A 19460-nucleotide genomic window follows, 5' to 3' on the forward strand; every position below is an offset into this window, starting at 1 on the left:
CACCGCAGCTGTCTCAGTCTCTGTCCTTGGAGCTGCCACCACTCCAGTCTCTGCTCTCCTGAAGACCTGCAGTAGCCCAGAGCACTGGGAGGAGCTCTTTATATAGAGTCGGTAACAACATATTGCCCAGACTCGTGTAGTGAGCAAGCCGACCAGGGCCAGGTGAGAAGCCCGGCCATAGGAACCTTCTCTTTCTCCACTCTGCCAAGACTGCCGTCCTCCCCACCCCCTCTGTATACATGTCCTGCATAAATCCCTGGGGCTGTAAATATGATATCAGTCACCTGTTATATGGCACAGTTATCTTTAAGGTTAAGATATTCTCTGGGTGAGCCTGTGTGGGAAAATTGAAGTTCCTATGGCTAGGATCATCACCTGCCCCTCAACTACCTTGATGATGTAATTGCCCGCTGCTAGGCTACTGCTTCCACACCCTAGGCAATAAGCTATTATTGACTGAGTCACTATATAAAGAGCTCTGCCCAGTCCTCTAGGCAGAGGCAGAGATGGAGGTGGATTACAGACCTGCAGACTGCTGGATGCAGACATGATTCTAGTGCCCAACCTATCACTTGGAGAATAAAGCCTGGTGTAAACCCTCTTACCCCAAGAATGTTCCATTATCGTTTCTAGACCTCACTGAATCTGGAGTGAACTTGCCCAGGGCTAAAACCCTCAGGCAAGACAGCCTGACCTAATTAATGAGCTCTTTAAAAGCAGAGAGTTTTCTCTGGCTGGTGGCAGAATAAAAAGTCAGAGAGAGGTACTCTGCTATCTGGAAAAAAGCAACCATCCATGGTGCAAACTGTCCTCAGGGGTTATGTGGGGAGGACCTGAGAGTGGCCTAGATGAGGTGAGGGTGGCTCCCACAACACAACAGGGACCCCAGTCCTACAAGTGTAAGGAACCAAATTCTGCCAACAACAAGAAGGATGTGAAGTTAAATTTTTCTCCAGAGCCTCAGCCTAAGGATATTTCAGCCTTGCCAACATAGTGATTTCAGCCTTGTGATACCCTGGGAAGAGAACCCTGTACCAGCCTTCTGACCTACAGAAATGTGAACAAATAAATGGGTATTGTTTTAAGGCACTAAGTTTGTGATAATTTGTTACACAGCAATAGAAAATGAATACATCATGTACTCCCTTACTCTTCTTTTAATTATACATCTTATGAAACCACTTCTATGTCTCTAGGAACCTAAAGAGTTCCCTGAATCCCAGCAAGTGTAGAATAAATGTTAATGATGCTCAATGAGGCTAAGGAAGCCTTTCTAAGAGTAGGGTAGTAAGAGACCAGGCAAAAACTTTTTTAAATTATCATACAGTAAGCTTTTTTGGTGTACAGTTGTATGAATTTTAATACATGTATAGATGTGTGTAACCACCATCACAGTCAGGATATAGAACAATTCTGTTACCATAAAAACGTCCTTGTAGTGGTCACATCTTTCCCCCACCCCCAATCCCTGTCAACCACTGATCTGTTTTGTGTCCCTATAGTTTTACCTTTTCAAGAATATCACACAGTAAATCTTACAATATGTAATCTTTTGAGACTTGCTTCTTTCACTCAGCAATGATGCCTTTGAAAGTCATCTAGGTTGTTGCATGTATCAATAGTTTGTGGAATTGCAAAAATTTAAATCTATTTAGAAGTTTAAAAACTAAAAAAAAAAGGTAGTACTAAGAATCAAAGGATGTTGACACTAGATGGGATCTTTGATATTATCTGGCCCACTCTGTCCTATTACAGATGAATCTGTAAAAGCAATCTGAAATTCAGTGAGAGTTGAGGACTTGCCCAAAATTGTACAGATACAGGTGATAGGGATACAATGGTGAGAGAGATTCAGTCTTCCTTGCAGTCACATAAATCATCAAAATCTATAAAGTGTGATAAATGTTAAGACTGGGGGAAGAACAAGAATTATGAGAACACAGAAAATACTGTATACATTCTTCTCCATTGCGAATGATAGAGTATCAGCTCAAACCAGCATACACCAACAAAATCATTTACTGACTCACTTAATTTAAAAAATTCAAGGTGGTGTGGTCTTCAGGGGCTGCTGGATCCAGTCCCCATGATGATGTCAGAGGTCACAACATTTATCAGTCTCTTACTCTCTTTACCCCTGTGTTCTCGCCTTCATTTTGCATGGTGGCTTCATTCTTTCCTACCACAGGCTCTTGCTATAAACCAGGAAAGACAGATACTTGGAACTCAAGCCTACAACCTTATAGCTTCTGATCCAAAAGAAGGACGGATGCTTTCTCCCCCAGTGTCCTTTATTGGTTCTTCCTCAACTCTGCAACCTCTAAACACTGGAGTTCAGTCCAGAAGTCTGTTATTAGGCTGCTTCACTTCTCCACATACACTCACTTCCTAGGTAATCTCACCTGATACTATGAAGTTGAGTCTCCAAGAGTCTCCATCCCAGACCTTTAACCCATACTTCAAACTATATACACTGCCTATTTTACATCTTTACATGGCTGTCGAACAGGCAGTTCAAATGTAACATGTTCGAAATATAGCGTACGGGTTGTGCGTTTACTTTTCTTAACTGAAGCGCTTCTCCCACGATATCCGCTTGATTTAGTTAGAACTGTTGTCGTGTGCAAAGAACTACAAGTCCCAGAAGGCCCTTCGGCCAGGGCGCCTGCGCATCGCGCACCCTTCCTCTCCCATCCCCGTCGCAGGGAAAGGCCCGCCCCGCGGTGCTGTCGCTCGCACTGGAAGAAGCGGAAGAAGATGGCGCTCACCAGGTGGGTTGTTGATTCGGGTCCTCAATACGGAAGGGTCTGGGAGTACCCACCTTTCTCATTTCTCTGCCCACACTCTCCGGTCGGTGACCCGGCCCGGAGCACCGAGTGACGTGGACCGAGAACACCACTAGGCCCTCCCGCGGGCCTCCGGGGTGACTAGGCCTCGTCGAAGCTGGGGTCTTTCCCGAGCGGCCTCCCGGCTTGAGTTCGCCGCCTCACCAGGGCCGAAAGCCGCGGGGTGGCGAGCAGGCCTCGGGCTTCGGAAGCCGAGGAGTTGCACGTGCCTTCGCTTCCGCATCTCCGGGTGTAGAGAGCGGTCCCTCGGGTCCGCGGCTCCAGTGGGCGCGAGGGGAGTGTGGAGGGCAGGGGCTTTTTTGTCTGGGCAGAGCGGAGCTGGCGGGAGGCGACTGCCTGGAGTAGGGCCGTTTGTCTAACGAAGCTCTCGCCTGTCTGCCGCGAAACAAGGATGCCTGAGAAAAGGGGCCCGGCGCTGAACAGAGAGTTTTAAATTAGGCACAGTAGTGACCGCTATCTACTAATGCGCGCCGCTGCTCCGCACTTTAACTTTGTACCAGAATTTCTTGTGTAGATGGAACCACTTGAGATATCCGCTGTTCCCGGTTGCCTTGGTAACCGCCTGCAAAGTGGTCCCCGCCTTTGAGAAAAAGATGCTTAAGTGGGAGATTCCAAGGAGTTACGTAACTCCTAGTCCGCGCAGCCTTGCTTCCCCGTGAAGTAGAACTTCCCATGCGAATGCAACAGGAAAAATTGAGTGTTAAAGAGGGTTGTAAAAAAGTAATCATTCTAGGACATAAGCTTGATCTCCCTAAACACATTGCATTCTCTTCACACATATTCTTCCTGGCTGATGACAATTATGAATCCTAACAATGTTTTAATCCAAAATTCTTTTGATAATTACTTTTGGGTGCCTTGCACTATCGTAGGGGTTGTTTTTTCAAAAAAGGAATTATGACAGCCTGGCTGCAGGGAAGATGGGGTAGAATGCATATAGATAGGAAAGAAAAAAACAATACAAAATGCTTGTTTGTGTAGTGTTAACCTTAAGTACCAAGAGAATCAGATGAAATGAGCAGAATGGACTAGAGAGTTTCCTTTGTAAATGTTACAGATAGCAAATATTTGAGTGCCCTTTAGGTAGGAGGCAAAGATAAGTAGTTATGAGGAAAGGTTCTGTGGAAAAGGTGGAATTTGAGAAGGACACAGGAAAAATGCAGTGGGTATTGTGTGCTTAAAATGGCAATGGTAGAGTGCAGTCTTTAAATGGCTATCCTTGAGGACTACATAGCTTTCTGATTTTGTTGAGTTCTAGCTGATTTGAATTTTAGAGATGTCTCAAGTTCCCATGTTAAGTGCTCTTATCTCCAAGATCCACCAGGGGTTCTTAACTGTGAGGGCTTGACGTACATGTGTTACAGTCTTAGTGTCATCAGTGATTGCTTTACTCACCAAAGATTTAAACAGTCATACTGATCTAACTTTGTAAATTCAAATGTATTTAAAGTTATGCAGCTAATAATATCACTTGAATTTACTATGCCTTCTTTAGTAAAAGGGAAAGGGGAGACTAAGTTGTCTGAACAGTGGCACTGTTGACATTTTGAACTGGATAATTTGTTCTTGTATGGAGCTGTTCTGTCCAGAGTAAGATGTTTAGCAGCATCTTTGGCCTCTACCCACTAGATGCCAGTGGCACCCCCTTCACCCCCTACCCCCAAGTCCTGACAATCAAAATATCTCCAGACATTTTCAAATTTCTACATTGTAGATATTTTGCCCCCATTTGAGAACCACTGAGGTAAACTTTCTGCTTGCATATGCAGTCCACAGTGTTCCCCTGCCTCCCACCCCCACCATAGAAGCATGTCTCTTTGTGAGAATGTCATCCATTACAGGGAACAACAGAGACCCCCTAGAAGGCTAGAGTATGTTCTCACTGTAATCTAGGCCAGATTACATGTTTACTGGATTGTCCAAACTCTGCTTTGGTAGGCTGTCTGCTTTTTGATAATTTTAGTGACCAGTCTTCCAACAGAAGGTCAGGAAATGTAGTAAATATTTTTGGCTTCTTTGTAACTGTCTTTATATCCTTCCTATGTATTGGATTTACATGGTCTACTGAAAGTAACTATGGTAGAAGCCCAAAACTTTTGACTCCATTCCTTCATTCAGTTAGTAAATATTTGTTGAAGGTCTACCATGTGCCAGGCACTATGTTAGTACTGGTTTTAGAGTAGTGAATCAGTCAGGCAAACTCCTTATTCTCACAGAGCTTACATTCTAGAAGAGACAGACTATATGAGTAAATAGTCAATAATGCAATTTCAGGTAATAAGTACTAGGAATAAAATAGATAGAGAGTGACAAAGTGTGGGGCAGAGTCCTGTTTTGGACAAAATGGTCAGAAAACAGCTACTGTGGGGAAGTATAATTGAGTGCTAAGAAGCAAGCCCTAAAATATCTGGAGGAGAGTTTTCTGTAAAAGCACTATAGGAAAATATGTTCTTAATAAGTATATAGAATATTTTATGGCAGAGAGAATAGCAAATGTAAAGATCTTGAGATGGTTTGTTTAAAGAAAGGCAGTAAGGCAGTAGTGACACAAAGATGGTCAATGCCAAAGGCAGAGTGAATTTATTTCTCCTGCAAACATTTAAGTAGCCTCTGCTGTGAGCCCAACAATATCTGGAGAGTTCGGGATGAAAGAAGCAGAAGGCATGATTCCTGCCCTCAAGTTGCTCATAGTTCAGTGAGAGAAAGGTAACTGAAGAGAAGATTGCAAAACAGAAAAATAGGTGTTGAAGTAGTGGTGCATAGCAGGTCTCGGGGGAGCATGGATTGCAGGCAACTCACCCAAACTGGGGGAGTCATGGGAGAGCACCAAACAATCAGATATTTGAGGAACATGTATTGAATGGTAACTAGACTCTGTGCCAAGTCATTCATGGATTTTCTCATTTAATACTTCGAGGAGCATTCCAAGTAGTGTGTCCAGGTTAGTAAGTGGCATAGGGAGGATTTGAACTCTGAGCACTAGCCATCACATTACCCCACCATCCAGACTGGATTAGATCTCTCTGATGTGTGCTGTCATTGCACTCTGTACTTTTCCTTTCATCAGTTAATATAATTTGTAATTATGGTTTTATGTAGGTATTTGTCTCTTTTCCCCTGCAGGACTGTAAGCTGTCTTTCTTAGTTTATAGTCATTGTCTGCCTACCACAGTACCTGTACCCAAGCAATCAATAAATATTTTTTAAATAAATAAGCTCTACTGCTTATTCATATATGTTTACTAGCCAAGAATCACAAAGGAACCTTAGCTTTTCCATTAAACATATTATTCATCTACTTGAATCCTTTTGTGGCCCTTTGGGGTATCTCTATAATAATATCATACTTAAGAAGTTGAGAATAGTTTAATAGAAAAAAGGCTGCTTTGATTAAAGAATAACAAATTACATCTTTAGAATTTCTGCTTTGACTCTCTGACCTCTTAAGTTTTAAATTGCACTCTAAACTAGATACCCTTGGGAAAACCACTTAAATATGCAACTTGTGTTTTCTTTCTTTTATCCACTTCTTTGTTACATTCAGTTCTGTTCCTTTTTTTTTTTGTATTGACACTAAAATAGTTAAAAAGTAAGAAGCATAAGAGTAAAATAGTTAAAAATAAGGAGTATAAGAATAGTAAAGACACTAAGAAAACCATATACTAGACAGTTGGCTCCTGGTAATTTAGAATGTTTACTTGCTTATTATAAGGAAAGAAGTGTGGAACATAAAAATTCAATAATTTCTTATGTAACATTTAATTTTTTATTCTAGCAGCATTTGCCTGCATCCTAGTCAAATGTTTTTCCTGTATGTCTCTGAGTACTTATTTCCTTCCAAGCAAAATAAATGACTGATACCTTATACTACCATAAGTCATTAAAAAGTTTGCTCTTTTGCCCAGAGGAAAAAGTATTTCAGGAAAACAGTCTCTGATGGCCAAATTGCAATAATCAAATGTAAGAGTTTTTAATTCTGACTTTTATTATCTTTGCTTGTAGCTTTTTACCTGCGCCTACTCAGCTATCTCAGGACCAGCTTGAGGCTGAAGAAAAGGCAAGATCCCAGAGATCACGACAGACTTCACTGGTCTCCTCCCGGAGGGAACCTCCCCCATACGGGTACCGGAAAGGCTGGATACCTCGGTTACTAGAGGTAAATAATCGTGCTTATATTTGTTATAGCACTTTTGTAAAATAAATTTAAACCCTATGGCCTTCGTATATGAATGTCAATAATGTCAACATAATAGCAGTTTCGATTGTGAGCTCTAAAGACCTGTGGTCCTCTCAGGAGATTGATCTTTTTCTTCTTATCACTGCTTTGTGATCACAGGAGAATTGTACCATTTTTTATCTCTTCTTATGTCAAACTATTAAACATGTACAAAAGAAGCTAGCATACTCTCTATAAATCCGGGATTATAGCGTATGGAAAATAATGGGAAGGTAAGAGGGAAAAAACGAAAGAACCATTTCATGTTCGGGTGCTCTTCCCACCCTCCTTCCTCCTTGCACAACATATAACCCTGAAGGGAAGCCTTTCTCCAGGGAAAACTCCAGCAGCATTTCCTTTTCTGAGATCCTTTCCATTAGGAATAGTGGAAAGAGTACTGACAAGGAGTTTTAAAAAGTAAATAAATAAATAACAACTGTTTTTACATCAGTTAGTTACTGTTTATTTGACCCTGGGCAGAGCCTAACCTGTCTTCATCTGTTTTCTTGTCTTCATTTTGAGAATGTTAATTACATGCCTAATACACAGATTAGATAAAATTTTAGAAGGTGTAAGAGACAGAATTTAATAGTTGATTTGAAGGGAGGGAGGGAGAAGGAAGAATCTGGAATGATCTTTTTATAGATCTCTAGCTTGTTCCCAGAGAACAAGCTCTTTGGCAGCACCTATCCTCCTAATTACTTAGGATCCTGTACATCAGTTTAATACATATTCCTTTCCCTAATTCCAGGATAGACTTCCGATGCTTGATCACCCTTTTTATCAAGGGAGAAAAGCAAACATTTGAGACTATTTTGCCTCCCCAGGACCTCCTCCTCTGGCATCAGTCTTTTTCTTCTCCATCTCCCAGTATTCATTCTGACTCCTGAAAATTTTTCTCCTCCACTTCCCAAGGAATCCCTGCCCTATTAAAAATCTCTGTGTCTATACCATTCATTTTTGTACCCAGTTATATTCATCTTATCAGTTTGTTGTATGTTGTTCTTACATAGTTATGATTTTTATTTAACAAATGTGAAGGGCTCATGCCCTTAGCTTTTTTTCATATGCCTCCAAGTGGTGATTATAGTGAACCGAGTATTTATTGGATTGAAACTTGTTGCCTAGCACCCTACAAGAAGCCATCTGTATTCTCAGCCTTTCTCATGTGTGTTATTCCCTGCTGCCTGCTCTTTATAGAGCCTAGAAAATGAACACCCAACAAAGTCATGTCTTCTAATGTATTCCTTGTTTATTTTTCCCTCAGCTGTTCTTTGGTCCTTATTCCTTCTAGTGTGTGGTGACCAGTCTTACTACAATTATTAAGAGATTTTTGTTGTTGTTTTTGCTTTCACTGATAGGGCAATTTAGAAGTAGAGCAAAATAAAAGATCAAGGAAGCTGTAATGCCCCCTCATCTGGGACAAAAAGGCAGTGGTTGGTATTTTCTTATAGAGGACTTGAGTGACTCTTTTGAGGGAATATAGACACTCATTTGGCCTCTCTGTAGATTCCAGAATGGAGGTGGCAGGCATCATTTTACATACAGCAGAACCCTCATCTTACATCCATTTCAGCATTAAGACATGCAGATACTGTTAGCTTTTGAAGATCTTACTTAACCATCAGAGGTTTCTTATAGCCTTGTGGAACAGAATGGTTTATTTGAAAATCAAACCAAAATGGCCAGCTAATCTGGAAATATCATAAATGCTTCTTGAGGGGAGTGAATGTTCTGTGGAGGAAAGCATTTTGTTCTAGTTTTCAAAGTGAAAGCTGTGATTTTCTGGCACACTTAATGACTACATCTACAGTTCTGAAGTGCTTATTGTAGTTGAAGAACTCTAGCAAATCTGAGAGTGTGTCACACTGATGGCATGGGTACAGGTAACACTTTTCTGGGAATGCTTTAACTATTTCTGCCTGATTTATAAGAAAATGTCTCTCTTGGCACATTGTTTTTATAAATGTCAAAACTTTCTTTAGCAAGTAAGCTTATTGTACCTAGGAAATCATATATCCAGGATCTAATGGAATATTCCTTGAAGGAGAAGGTCTTATATAAAAGTAGTTATTTTCATAAAATTTTCAAGCTCCCTCTAAAAGATTAATTTTTATATATTTTTCCTATCATTTTTTAATAGTAGGGACTTGCCTTTTTTGAGCTAAAAGGTATTTCAATTTAGTAGAAATAGAAAATACAGAGTGTTTTTGGAGTCAGAGGATCTGGGCTCAGGTCCTGCATATGCTAGCCATGAGACCTTGGGAAAATCACTTTAATGTTTCTAGACTTGAATTTTTTTCCATATAAAAATAGGAAGTATTGAAAAAGTATAAGAATTAAATGAGATAATATAGTATATGTGGATTATATATTGTAAATTATTATAAGACACTAAGCAACTATTACTAAATTTAACAACTATTCAAAAATTATATTATCTATTCAGAAACTATATTATTCATGTTTATTTGATGATCCACTTTTTTTGGTAATACTGAACTTCATTAACTTCACTGACAAAACTTGCTTGCTCTCTTTAGGAGTCTTAGTTTTCTCTTCTAAATAATTGTATATAATAATCATTCAAAATGTGGTGAACTCATTTCTGGGTCCTTCTATTTATTAACTTCTCATTGAACACTGAATAAGTAATACATTATTAAAATCTGGTTCCAAGAAAAAAATTCTTTACATTTCTGCCCTTACTATAGCTTAACTTGTTGCTCACTAAGAAAATCTTGTATGCTTAAACTACAAATCTTTTCCTCATCCTAAACACTTTGCTCAGTTTATTCCTGCCACATACATAAAATCCAGAGTCCTTGACCATGGTCCAGAAACCCTTTCATAATTTGGTGTTCATCTGCCCACACAAGTGTATCACCTATGTGTCTGTTCCTCTGTCCGCAGTAAACTACAGCCCCACCGGACACTCATTTCCTAGAACTTGCCAAGCTTGTTCTTGCAGTGGTGCCTTCACACTCACTACTTGATATGCCTAGAAAATGTTCGCTCAGATCTCAGATCTTCTCAGGACTGAGTTCTCAGCATTCAGACTTTAGCTCAGGTTACCGCTTCACTAAGCCATCCCAGCCACACTATTCAAAGTAGCCCATTCTACCAAGTCCTTTTATTACTTTACAGGCATTTATCATTATCACAAGCCAAAGATGCTTTTTATATGTTTTCCCGCTAGGATATACACTCCACAAGTTCAGGGACTTCTCTTTTGTTTACTGCCTCATCTCTAGCATCTTGCATAATAAGGGCTCAATAATTATTTGTTGAATGAATGAATGAATCTTGAATCTCAAATTACTGTTAAATATTCTTCTCCTTCTTTTCAATATATAGGATTTTGGAGATGGAGGTGCTTTTCCAGAGATCCATGTGGCCCAGTATCCACTGGATATGGGCCGAAAGAAAAAAATGTCAAATGCACTGGCTATTCAGGTGGATGCTGAAGGAAAAATTAAATATGATGCAATTGCTCGACAAGGACAGTCAAAAGACAAGGTAATCCTCTCATTCATTTTTATTCCCATTCATAGATATTTTGTGAAGAGGTTTTTGTTATTATGTGGAATTGATAGATCTCTAGTCATTTAGTTTATGTAAAATTAGCAGTGAAATAACACTAAGGCTAATTGAAGATATGACTTCATAACAATGATTTTTTTCCTTTGCAGTTCCCCCAAATGACAAGAGCCTATATATACTTAGAGTTTTTACTTACTCATTGTACATTTTAAATTAATTATTTTATACTACTAACATTTTTTAAGTGCTAGCAAATTTTTTTAAATCTTCAATCCTAACACCCTAAGAAAACCAAAAATTAGTTTTGTTTATAGTCCCCTCCTATTCTCCATTATTTACAAAGTACTTACATAGATACTAAATTATTTTAATAGTTCATTTGAATGTAATAAATCACACAAACATCTTTCTCCCTCAATTTAGTACAAAACTAACTATTGCTATCTGGATTTAGGATGGCCCTGCTTACAAAGTAATCCAAAAACCAAAAATAAAATTTACTGAAAATAATCTCATCCCAGAGCAGTACACTCAGAGCCAAAAAACTGTTTTTAAGGACACCTAGTTTTTTTCTTATAAGTAAATACTCCAAATAGAGGTAAAGGATCTCTTTAGAATGGAAGATGTTAGGAAAAATACTTGAGAGCCTTCTATACCTGTCCTTTGCCTCTCTCTCTCTGCCCCATACCTTTTTATTGTACCCTCTAAAATATCACTAATGATAAGCCATCCTTTGATCCTACGTCTTGGCTAAGTTTTGGGGGGAAACAATTATGCAGTCACACACATTTATATCTCAGGTTTCTTTTGGGCTGTCTTGGCATTCCTCTAAGCTTTAACTCCTGTTCCTCTCCATTCCCTCTCAAGCTCTCACGTGCCTCCCCATCAGTTTGCATGTAAAGACTTTTTGGAAGAAAATTGTCAGCTTTCCTTATCCTGAACTTGTTTTTTTGTCTTGAGTTTTCATTTTGTCTCTATAAAAAAATCTCTTCTATCTGAACTTTGCATCTTGCCAAATGTATTCTAGTGTATCCTCAGTTGCATCCCTTCCCCTTTCCTTTACTACCTCATTTTTTTGGTATTCTCAAGAAATCTTTCACCTTTCCTCTTCTGGCTTCTTCCTGTTAGCATTTGAATATGCTTGCTTTTTTCATCTTTTGAAAGAAAAAGTTTTTCTCTGACTACCCTCAAGGCTCCTTCTGGCTACCACCAAATTTCAATCTAATTTTCTTCACTTTCCTTCAAGATTTTTGCAAGAGGTGTTTTCTCCTCCCTCTATGTCAGTACCTCCCTTTCACTCTTCATTTCACTGTAATATAGCTCACCTCAGTCAGTCTGCTGACATAGCTTTCTGGGGAAGGTCTCTAGCACTTTTTTCTCAAAACACATTCTCTTTGACTTAATCTAATTTTTTCCCTTGGCTAAAATTTTCACTCAAATGCCCATGAATGCCAGTTCTGTGTCCGCAGCCCAGTTTTCTCTCCTGGGCTCTAGGTCCTTGTATCTTACTGTCTCAGCCTAGTCCAAATCTAGATGCATAATTTTCCACTTAATCTATCTTCTCTATTCTCTAACTCAGTGATTACTAATGATAATTTCCTGATTGAATACTCTAAAAACCTAGGAGTCCTTTTTCCCATCATCTTACTGATATTTTTTTAATTACACTAATAATGTATTCCTATGGTAAAAGGTACCTATAGTACATAAGTGTACAGTCCTGCCTACTTCTCCCACTTTACTTCCCTAATAACCTCTTCAGTGATGTATATCTTTCTAGACCTTTGTTATGGATTTAGATGTTTATGTATATGTTTCCCACTTTATACACACACACACACATAAACATATACATCTTTTTTTCCATGAGTGAGATTTTAATACTCATAACTTCCACATACTTCATTTTTTTGCTTAATATATTTTGAAGATTATTGTTAGTAAATACAAATCTACTTCGTTAAAAAAAATCTGTATAGAAATCTATGATGTGCTGTGTCCCAATTTTTTTTTAAGCATTGATGGTTTCCAATTTTTAGTTTTGCAAGCAGTTCTTTATTCAAGATCCTGTACAGACATCTTTGCACAAAGGTATTTGTTTAAAATAAATTCTTAATAGTAGACTTAGTGGTTCAGTGGATATTCACATTTCAAAAGTGGCATAATGGCGGTATGGACCCTAAAAAGCATTGCTTAGCAATCATCCTATTCTTTTGTGTTGTCTCAGACCTGCCATTTGTTTAGTCACCATGATCTCACTTATCTCCCCCTAACTTCTCAAGTATATCCCCCTTTCCTGCTACTTAGTTTGGGCCCTTGTCATTTCTTCCTTGATTTACTGCAGCAAACTCTGAACCCATCTCCTTGGCTTTTGTCTTACCTGCCTAAAAAAATAAATTCATCACTATTTATCTGTTTTATTTCTCCCCACTCCGACATAAACACACATGGTGGCCTTAAGGACAAGAACTGCCAAGCTGCTTCTGGTACACTTGACCTCTTGCTTACTTACCTTTTTAGCCTATTCTCAACTGTCATGATCAGAATACTGAAAGCCAAAAACAAATAGTCCAGTTTAGCCATTCTCTTTATTTTCACTACAAAGTCATCACCTTTGTTGGTGGCTGTTAAAGACAAAAAAGCTTTCAAGCATCCCCTGTAAATGTCTACCATGAGGAACTACTTGCAGCTCCTCTAAGATGACATGTTCTCTCTTGCCTTGGGAACTCCCATGGCCCTCCTGTGCCTGGGGGAGCCCTCCCCCTATTATTTCACTAAATTCTATTGATTTATAATCATAAGTCACTGTTATGTTTTTGTATATTTCAGGGTATTCTCCCTGTCTTCCCTGGGTACATTGGGTATCCTTCCTCCCTATGCCCAATGTTTATTATAGCAATCATCACCTTTTGTTGTAATTATCTACTCACTACCTGAGTATAAATTCTTTGAGGACAGAGCTTATTTCTTTATATTTTCCTCTTTGGCCCCAGTGTAGTACCTGACAGCTTGTCACACAGGCATTCACCAGTGTTTGTTGGAAGAATGATAGTTGTTTTCATTGAATAACAGAAAACTACTCCTGAAACCAGTAAGGAAGCCTAATCCACCTCTGCAAAAGGCAAAGTAGGTCCCTATATATGCAGAAAATATACTGGAAATTTGTCCTGTGCCATGGAGGCCTGCCCTGGGCTCCAGCTGCCTGTTATGGTGCATCTTTCCTTTGGAAGAGTCATTGTTCTTTATTGGCATGTGCTGCCTCTCCTCTCTTATATGTTAGGAAAAAGCAACATTTTAGGACAGTAATTTGCCATGAGCAAGTTATATAAAATACAGTTTTAACCCATTTTTGTATTATATTACAAGATTGGAAAAAAACCTTGAATTTTATCTGATTTCTAAGGAATGTCTAAAAGGTTTTTGCTTTCTCTTAACAAGCATGCCTTTTGGTGATTATTTTGTACTGAAAGTAGAGTAGAATGTTAAAATTGAGCCATTTATTCTTAGATTTCAGTAGTCTCGCCAAACAAGGTTTCTGAAAAATTGTTGCTTTATAAGATAAAAGCCTGATGAATCAGACAATACAAAGAAATAAAAGGCATCCAGATTGGTAAAGAAGAAGTTAAACTGTCACTGTTTGCAGATGACATAATATAGTACATAAAACACCCTAAAGAATCCACTCCAAAACTACTAGATCTAATATCTGAATTCAGCAAAGTTGCAGGATACAAAATTAATGCACAGAAATCTCTTGCATTCCTATACACTAATGATGAACTAGCAGAAATAGAAATCAGAAAACAATTCCATTCACAATTGCATCAAAAAGAATATATTACCTAGGAACAAACCTAACCAAGGAAGTGAAAGACCTATACTCTGAAAACTACAAGACACTCATGAGAGAAAGAAGATACCAATAAATGTAAACACATCCCATGCTCATGGATAGGAAGAATTAATATTGTCAAAATGGCCATCCTTCCTAAAGCGACCTACAGATTCAATGCATTACTGTCAAAATACCAACAGCATTCTTCAACAAACTAGAGCAAATAGTTCTAAAATTCATGTGGAACCACAAAACACCCTGAATAGCCAAAGCAATTCTGAGAAGGAAGAATAAAGTGGGGGGGAATTATTCTCCCTGACTTCAAGCTCTACTACAAAGCCACAGTAATCAGGACAATTTGGTACTGGTACAAGAACAGAACCATAGACCAATGGAATAGACTAGAGAACCTAGATATAAACTCAAGCATATATGGTCAATAAATACACCATAAAGGAGCCATGGACACACTGGGGAAATGACAGCCTCTTCAACAACTGGTGTTGGCAAAACTGAACAGCTACATGCAAAAGAATGAAACTGGATTATTCTCTAACCCCATACACAAAAGTAAACTCAAAATGGATCAAAGACCTGAATGTAAGTCATGAAACCGTAAAACATAGGCAAAAATCTCCTGAATATAAACATGAGCAACTTTTTCCTGAACACATCTCCTTGAGCAAGGGAAACAAAAGCAAAAATGAACACTTGGGACTACATCAAACTAAAAAGCTTCTGTACAGCAAAGGACACCATCAGCAGAACAAAAAGGCATCCTACAGTGTGGGAGAATATATTTGTAAACAACATATCTAACAAGGGGTTAACATCCAAAATATATAAAGAACTCACACGCCTCAACACCCAAAAAGCAAATAACCCTATTAAAAAATGGGCAGAGGATATGAAGAGACAATTCTCCAAAGAAGAAATTCAGATGGCCAACAGACACATGAAAAGATGCTCCACATCACTAATTATCAGGGAAATGTAAATAAAAACCACAATGAAATATCACTTCACAGCAGTTAGGATAGCCAGCATCAAAAAGTCTAAGAACAACAAAGCTGGTGAGGATGCGGAGAAAGGGGAACCCTCCTACACTGCTGGTGGGAATGTAAGCTAGTTCAACCATTGTGGAAAGCAATATGGGTTCCTCAAAAAACTAAAAGTAGAAATACCATTTGACCCAGGAATTCCACTCCTAGGAATTTACCCAAAGAATACAAGTTCTCAGATTCAAAAAGACATATGCACCCCTGTGTTTATTGCAGCACTATTTACAATAGCTAAGATATGGAAGCAACCTAAGTGTCCCATCAGTAGATGAATGGATAAAGAAGATGTGGTACATATACACAATGGAATACTATTCAGCCATAAGAAATAAACAAATCCTATCATTTGCAGCAACATAGATGGAGCTGGAGGGTATTATGCTCAGTGAAATAGGCCAGGCAAAGAAAGAAAGGTACTAAATGATTTCCCTCATTTGTGGAGTATAACAGTGAAGCAAAACTGAAGGAACAAAACTTCACAGACTCCAAGAAGGGACTAGTGTTTACCAAAGGGGAGGAGTAGGGTAGGGAGGGAGAAGGGGATTGAGGGGTATTATGATTGGTACACATGGTGTGGGGGGAATCATGGGGAAGACTGTGTAGGCAGTAGAAGGCAGAGAAGGCAAATAGTGACTCTGTGGCATCTTACTACACTGATGGACAGTGACTGCAATAGTGTATCAGTGGGGACTCGATAATATAAGTGAATTATAGTAACCACATTGTTTTTCCAGTGAAGCTTTCATAAGAGTGTATATCAATAATACCTTAATAATAATTCTAACAAACTAAAAGCCTTATATGTTTGTCTATAGTGCAGCCATTAGAAATGAACCCAAAACTACTAGTTTATAGTAGGTTCATATGGAGGAAGCTATGGAAGTGTAGGGGCAGAGGTTATATAGGAAATCTCTACATCTTACTCTTAATTTTGCTATGAACCTAAAACTGCTCCAGAAACAAAGTCTTTAAAAAAAAGTACAGTAAGGATTTTTAAAAAATGAATAGGGCACGCAATGAATTGAAGACAAGATTGTGATTAGAAGGACTACCTGGACTGTTCTAACATAATTTCTGGTGGCTGTATTTCCTTGCTGGACTTTATACCCTGGAAAATACATTTGAATTCCTTATACAGATTTAATAAATATGTACTTTAATTATTAAGAAAGTTGATGTATTGATGCATAAAGTTTTGAATGCACCTAATAACTCAGTATTAACCGAATGCCTTCTGTGCATTGGGAATAGGGGTGGGAGACACTTCTTGATGGTTTGGGACTGTCATGAAGATTGTATAGTGTTCAACATAACTGGGACTACCTGTTAAATGCCAGTGCTTTCTTGCCCCCATTGCCTTTACCAGAAATACCTCACATATTTACAGAGGTCTAGGAAGGGAGTTAGAGGTGACTGCAATACCCTGTTTTTAAACCACTGGTGTTCCCAATTTAGAAGTAGGAATTGGCCACTCAATGTACAAAATTGGATTTAAAAAATTCACTATCATTTAAGAGCCAGACATGCAGAGTGTTTGATGTAGGATGAAAATAGTTTATTGGATTATTGAATTTGCACTATAGTGCAGATTCCTCATGTACATCAAAGGAAATTGGGTATTCTTCAGAAACTAGGAAATTCTCACTAAAATATTAATAATGAAAGAGCAAGAATGAAGTATGCTTGCCTTAGGTAGAAGAGATGAGGAACAAGGCAAGATTCCAAGGGATAATGTGCTGGGTGGGGCAAGTCTGAGCTCTCTGTGTAAATACTGTGTACAAGACTTACTCGTAATATAAAATTCGGAGGGGGAAAAAATTTTTGAAGTAAACCTTAGTAAAAGTAAATGAGTTTTTTCCCCAATTGTGACTAAAGTGATATGTCTTGATAAAAAGCCTTGGTGTTTACATTTTCCATTCTGAAATAGTTATAAAGGAAATGTTACATACATGATATTACCTAGAAGAATGCCTTCAACCCCTCCCCCACCAAAAAAAAGTCCCACATCTTTAAACTGACCCCAAAATAAATTGTACATTGTTACCTTGTTCATACGATTTCACAAACTAGCTAAACCTAATGATAGTGTTTTCTTTCTATCTCAGAAGTGGTGAATATTATCCTTTTAGTCAATCCAGCCCTTCATTATTTTTCAGTAATTAAAAAAAAGTGTGTTTCACAGGTGAGTTGTTGCTTTATGTTACTCACAAAGATAATGTGTGCTCATGATATCTTCAAGAGTATGTTGTATTTTTCAGATAACCCTCTCCAATCCCTTTGCCCCCTGGGATGTACTGAGTTTCTTCAGCACATTTGGTTCTAAGGCAAAAAAATTGGGGGTTTTATAGTTAATAACCATGGAGGAATCTTGCTCTTCAGATGTCCTTCACTCAGCTTTGTAAGATGGTAGAATCTTATTGATGCTCATTTAAGGGCTTATTAACTTTGGAATACCCAAATAAGAGGCAAATGGCTCTTGTATGCTAAATTAGTATTGAGACTTTATGTTGAGCATACATGACTACCAGGGAGCCATTTACTTAGTATCCCTTCCTGTAATGATTGCTGTATAAAAGAAATTAACCCTTCATAATCTTGGCATTAATTTTTAGAGAACTGGAATTCTTGTGTAGAGAAATAAGACTTGCAGTCAGTTATAGCTGTGTGATCTAAATGCACCGAGTCTCAGTCTTCTCATAGAGTGAGCCTTTGGGTCCCTTAGAAAATGAGTGCTCCGAGAAGATGGTGATACTAGGAGCTCACATATCAGGATTACATGTTTTGTGGTAAATCATCTACACTTTCTCACCTGACCCCTTTTCTTATTCCTGAGAAAAACAAGCTAGAGATTTCAGTCTGTAGCCATGAGATAGTTTTTCTGGGAATCAACAGCTTACATAGAATGTTCTGCAGGCCCTAAAATATAGTCACCTTTAGCATGGAATAGAGCATCTTTAAAATTCATAAATTTGTACATGCATTTATACAAAAAGTATTGACTGAATAGCCTTTGTGGACCAGGCCTGATTACAGGCACTGGAGATATTTTCATGAATAATAGATTCCTCATCAGTAATGTAGGACTAATCATTGTGCATACCTCATAAGGTCAATATGAAAGTTAAATTAGTTAATATATATATATATATATAGCTAAATAACAGTGACACAAAATAAGTGATTAATAGATTCTAACTATTATAATTATTATTGTTATTACTGAAATAGAGGACACAGAAAAACAGGTAACATAGATAAATAATTCCAAACAATGAGCAGTGTTTTTAAGATAGTAAACAAGAGTGCTTAACACTTAATTGATTGGGTGGGAAGGGTTGCTGCTTTAGCAAGGGTAGTCAGCAGAGGCCTCACCAATGCGTGCATGACCTTTGAACTGAGACTCAGGTTGAGAACTCAACTGGGAACAACACTCTATAAAGTCCCAGAATTGGGGAAAAGCATATTGTGTTAAAAAAAAAAAAAAAGAATACAAGTGCCCATGTGGCTGAAGCAAAATGAATGAAAGAGCAAAAAGGTACAGGGAAAAATTGAAGTTTTAGCAAAGCCAGGTCAGGCCATACAGGCCATAAAGTGTTTTTTGCTCTGTTGTTCAGAGTAAGAAATTAAGAATAGTGTGCATTTCCTTTAAGCTATTTTAAAGGAACGTTGTGATAGAATTCAATTTTTGATATAGGACTTTTGGCTTATAGTAATAAAGAGTTTTCTTCTGAAGAGTATTTTTGAAGATCTCAGGTGCCCAGGAATTTGGTTTTCTTCCATAGTCGTAAGTTGCCCTTTCTTCTATGGTGTCAAAGAATTCCTGACTCAGGCAGCAAAATCTAGTATGCTACTTATTTGTTAAATTTCCACTACCTCTTTTTTTCTGTAAAATCTGCCATGTAAGTTCTCATGAAAATATTTGAGACGTATAGACAGACATGAAAGTAAGTAATGTTTCT

The 19460-nt window shown here is 38.3% G+C and overlaps 1 protein-coding gene across 1 annotated transcript in view; it reads left to right on the forward strand.

Annotated features, from left to right (window-relative positions):
- Positions 1 to 2649: 2649 nt before the first annotated feature.
- SNW1 (SNW domain containing 1) overlaps positions 2650 to 19460 on the forward strand; it is a 30366-nt gene continuing 13555 nt past the window's right edge. The window contains exons 1-3 of the mRNA XM_073242077.1: positions 2650 to 2771; positions 6849 to 7002; positions 10420 to 10581. Coding sequence (XP_073098178.1) covers positions 2758 to 2771; positions 6849 to 7002; positions 10420 to 10581 — 330 coding nt within the window. The 5' untranslated portion in view covers positions 2650 to 2757. The remainder of the gene's footprint in view (positions 2772 to 6848; positions 7003 to 10419; positions 10582 to 19460) is intronic.

Source organism: Manis javanica, chromosome 8, assembly GCF_040802235.1.
Source record: "Manis javanica isolate MJ-LG chromosome 8, MJ_LKY, whole genome shotgun sequence".
NCBI lineage: Eukaryota > Metazoa > Chordata > Mammalia > Pholidota > Manidae > Manis > Manis javanica.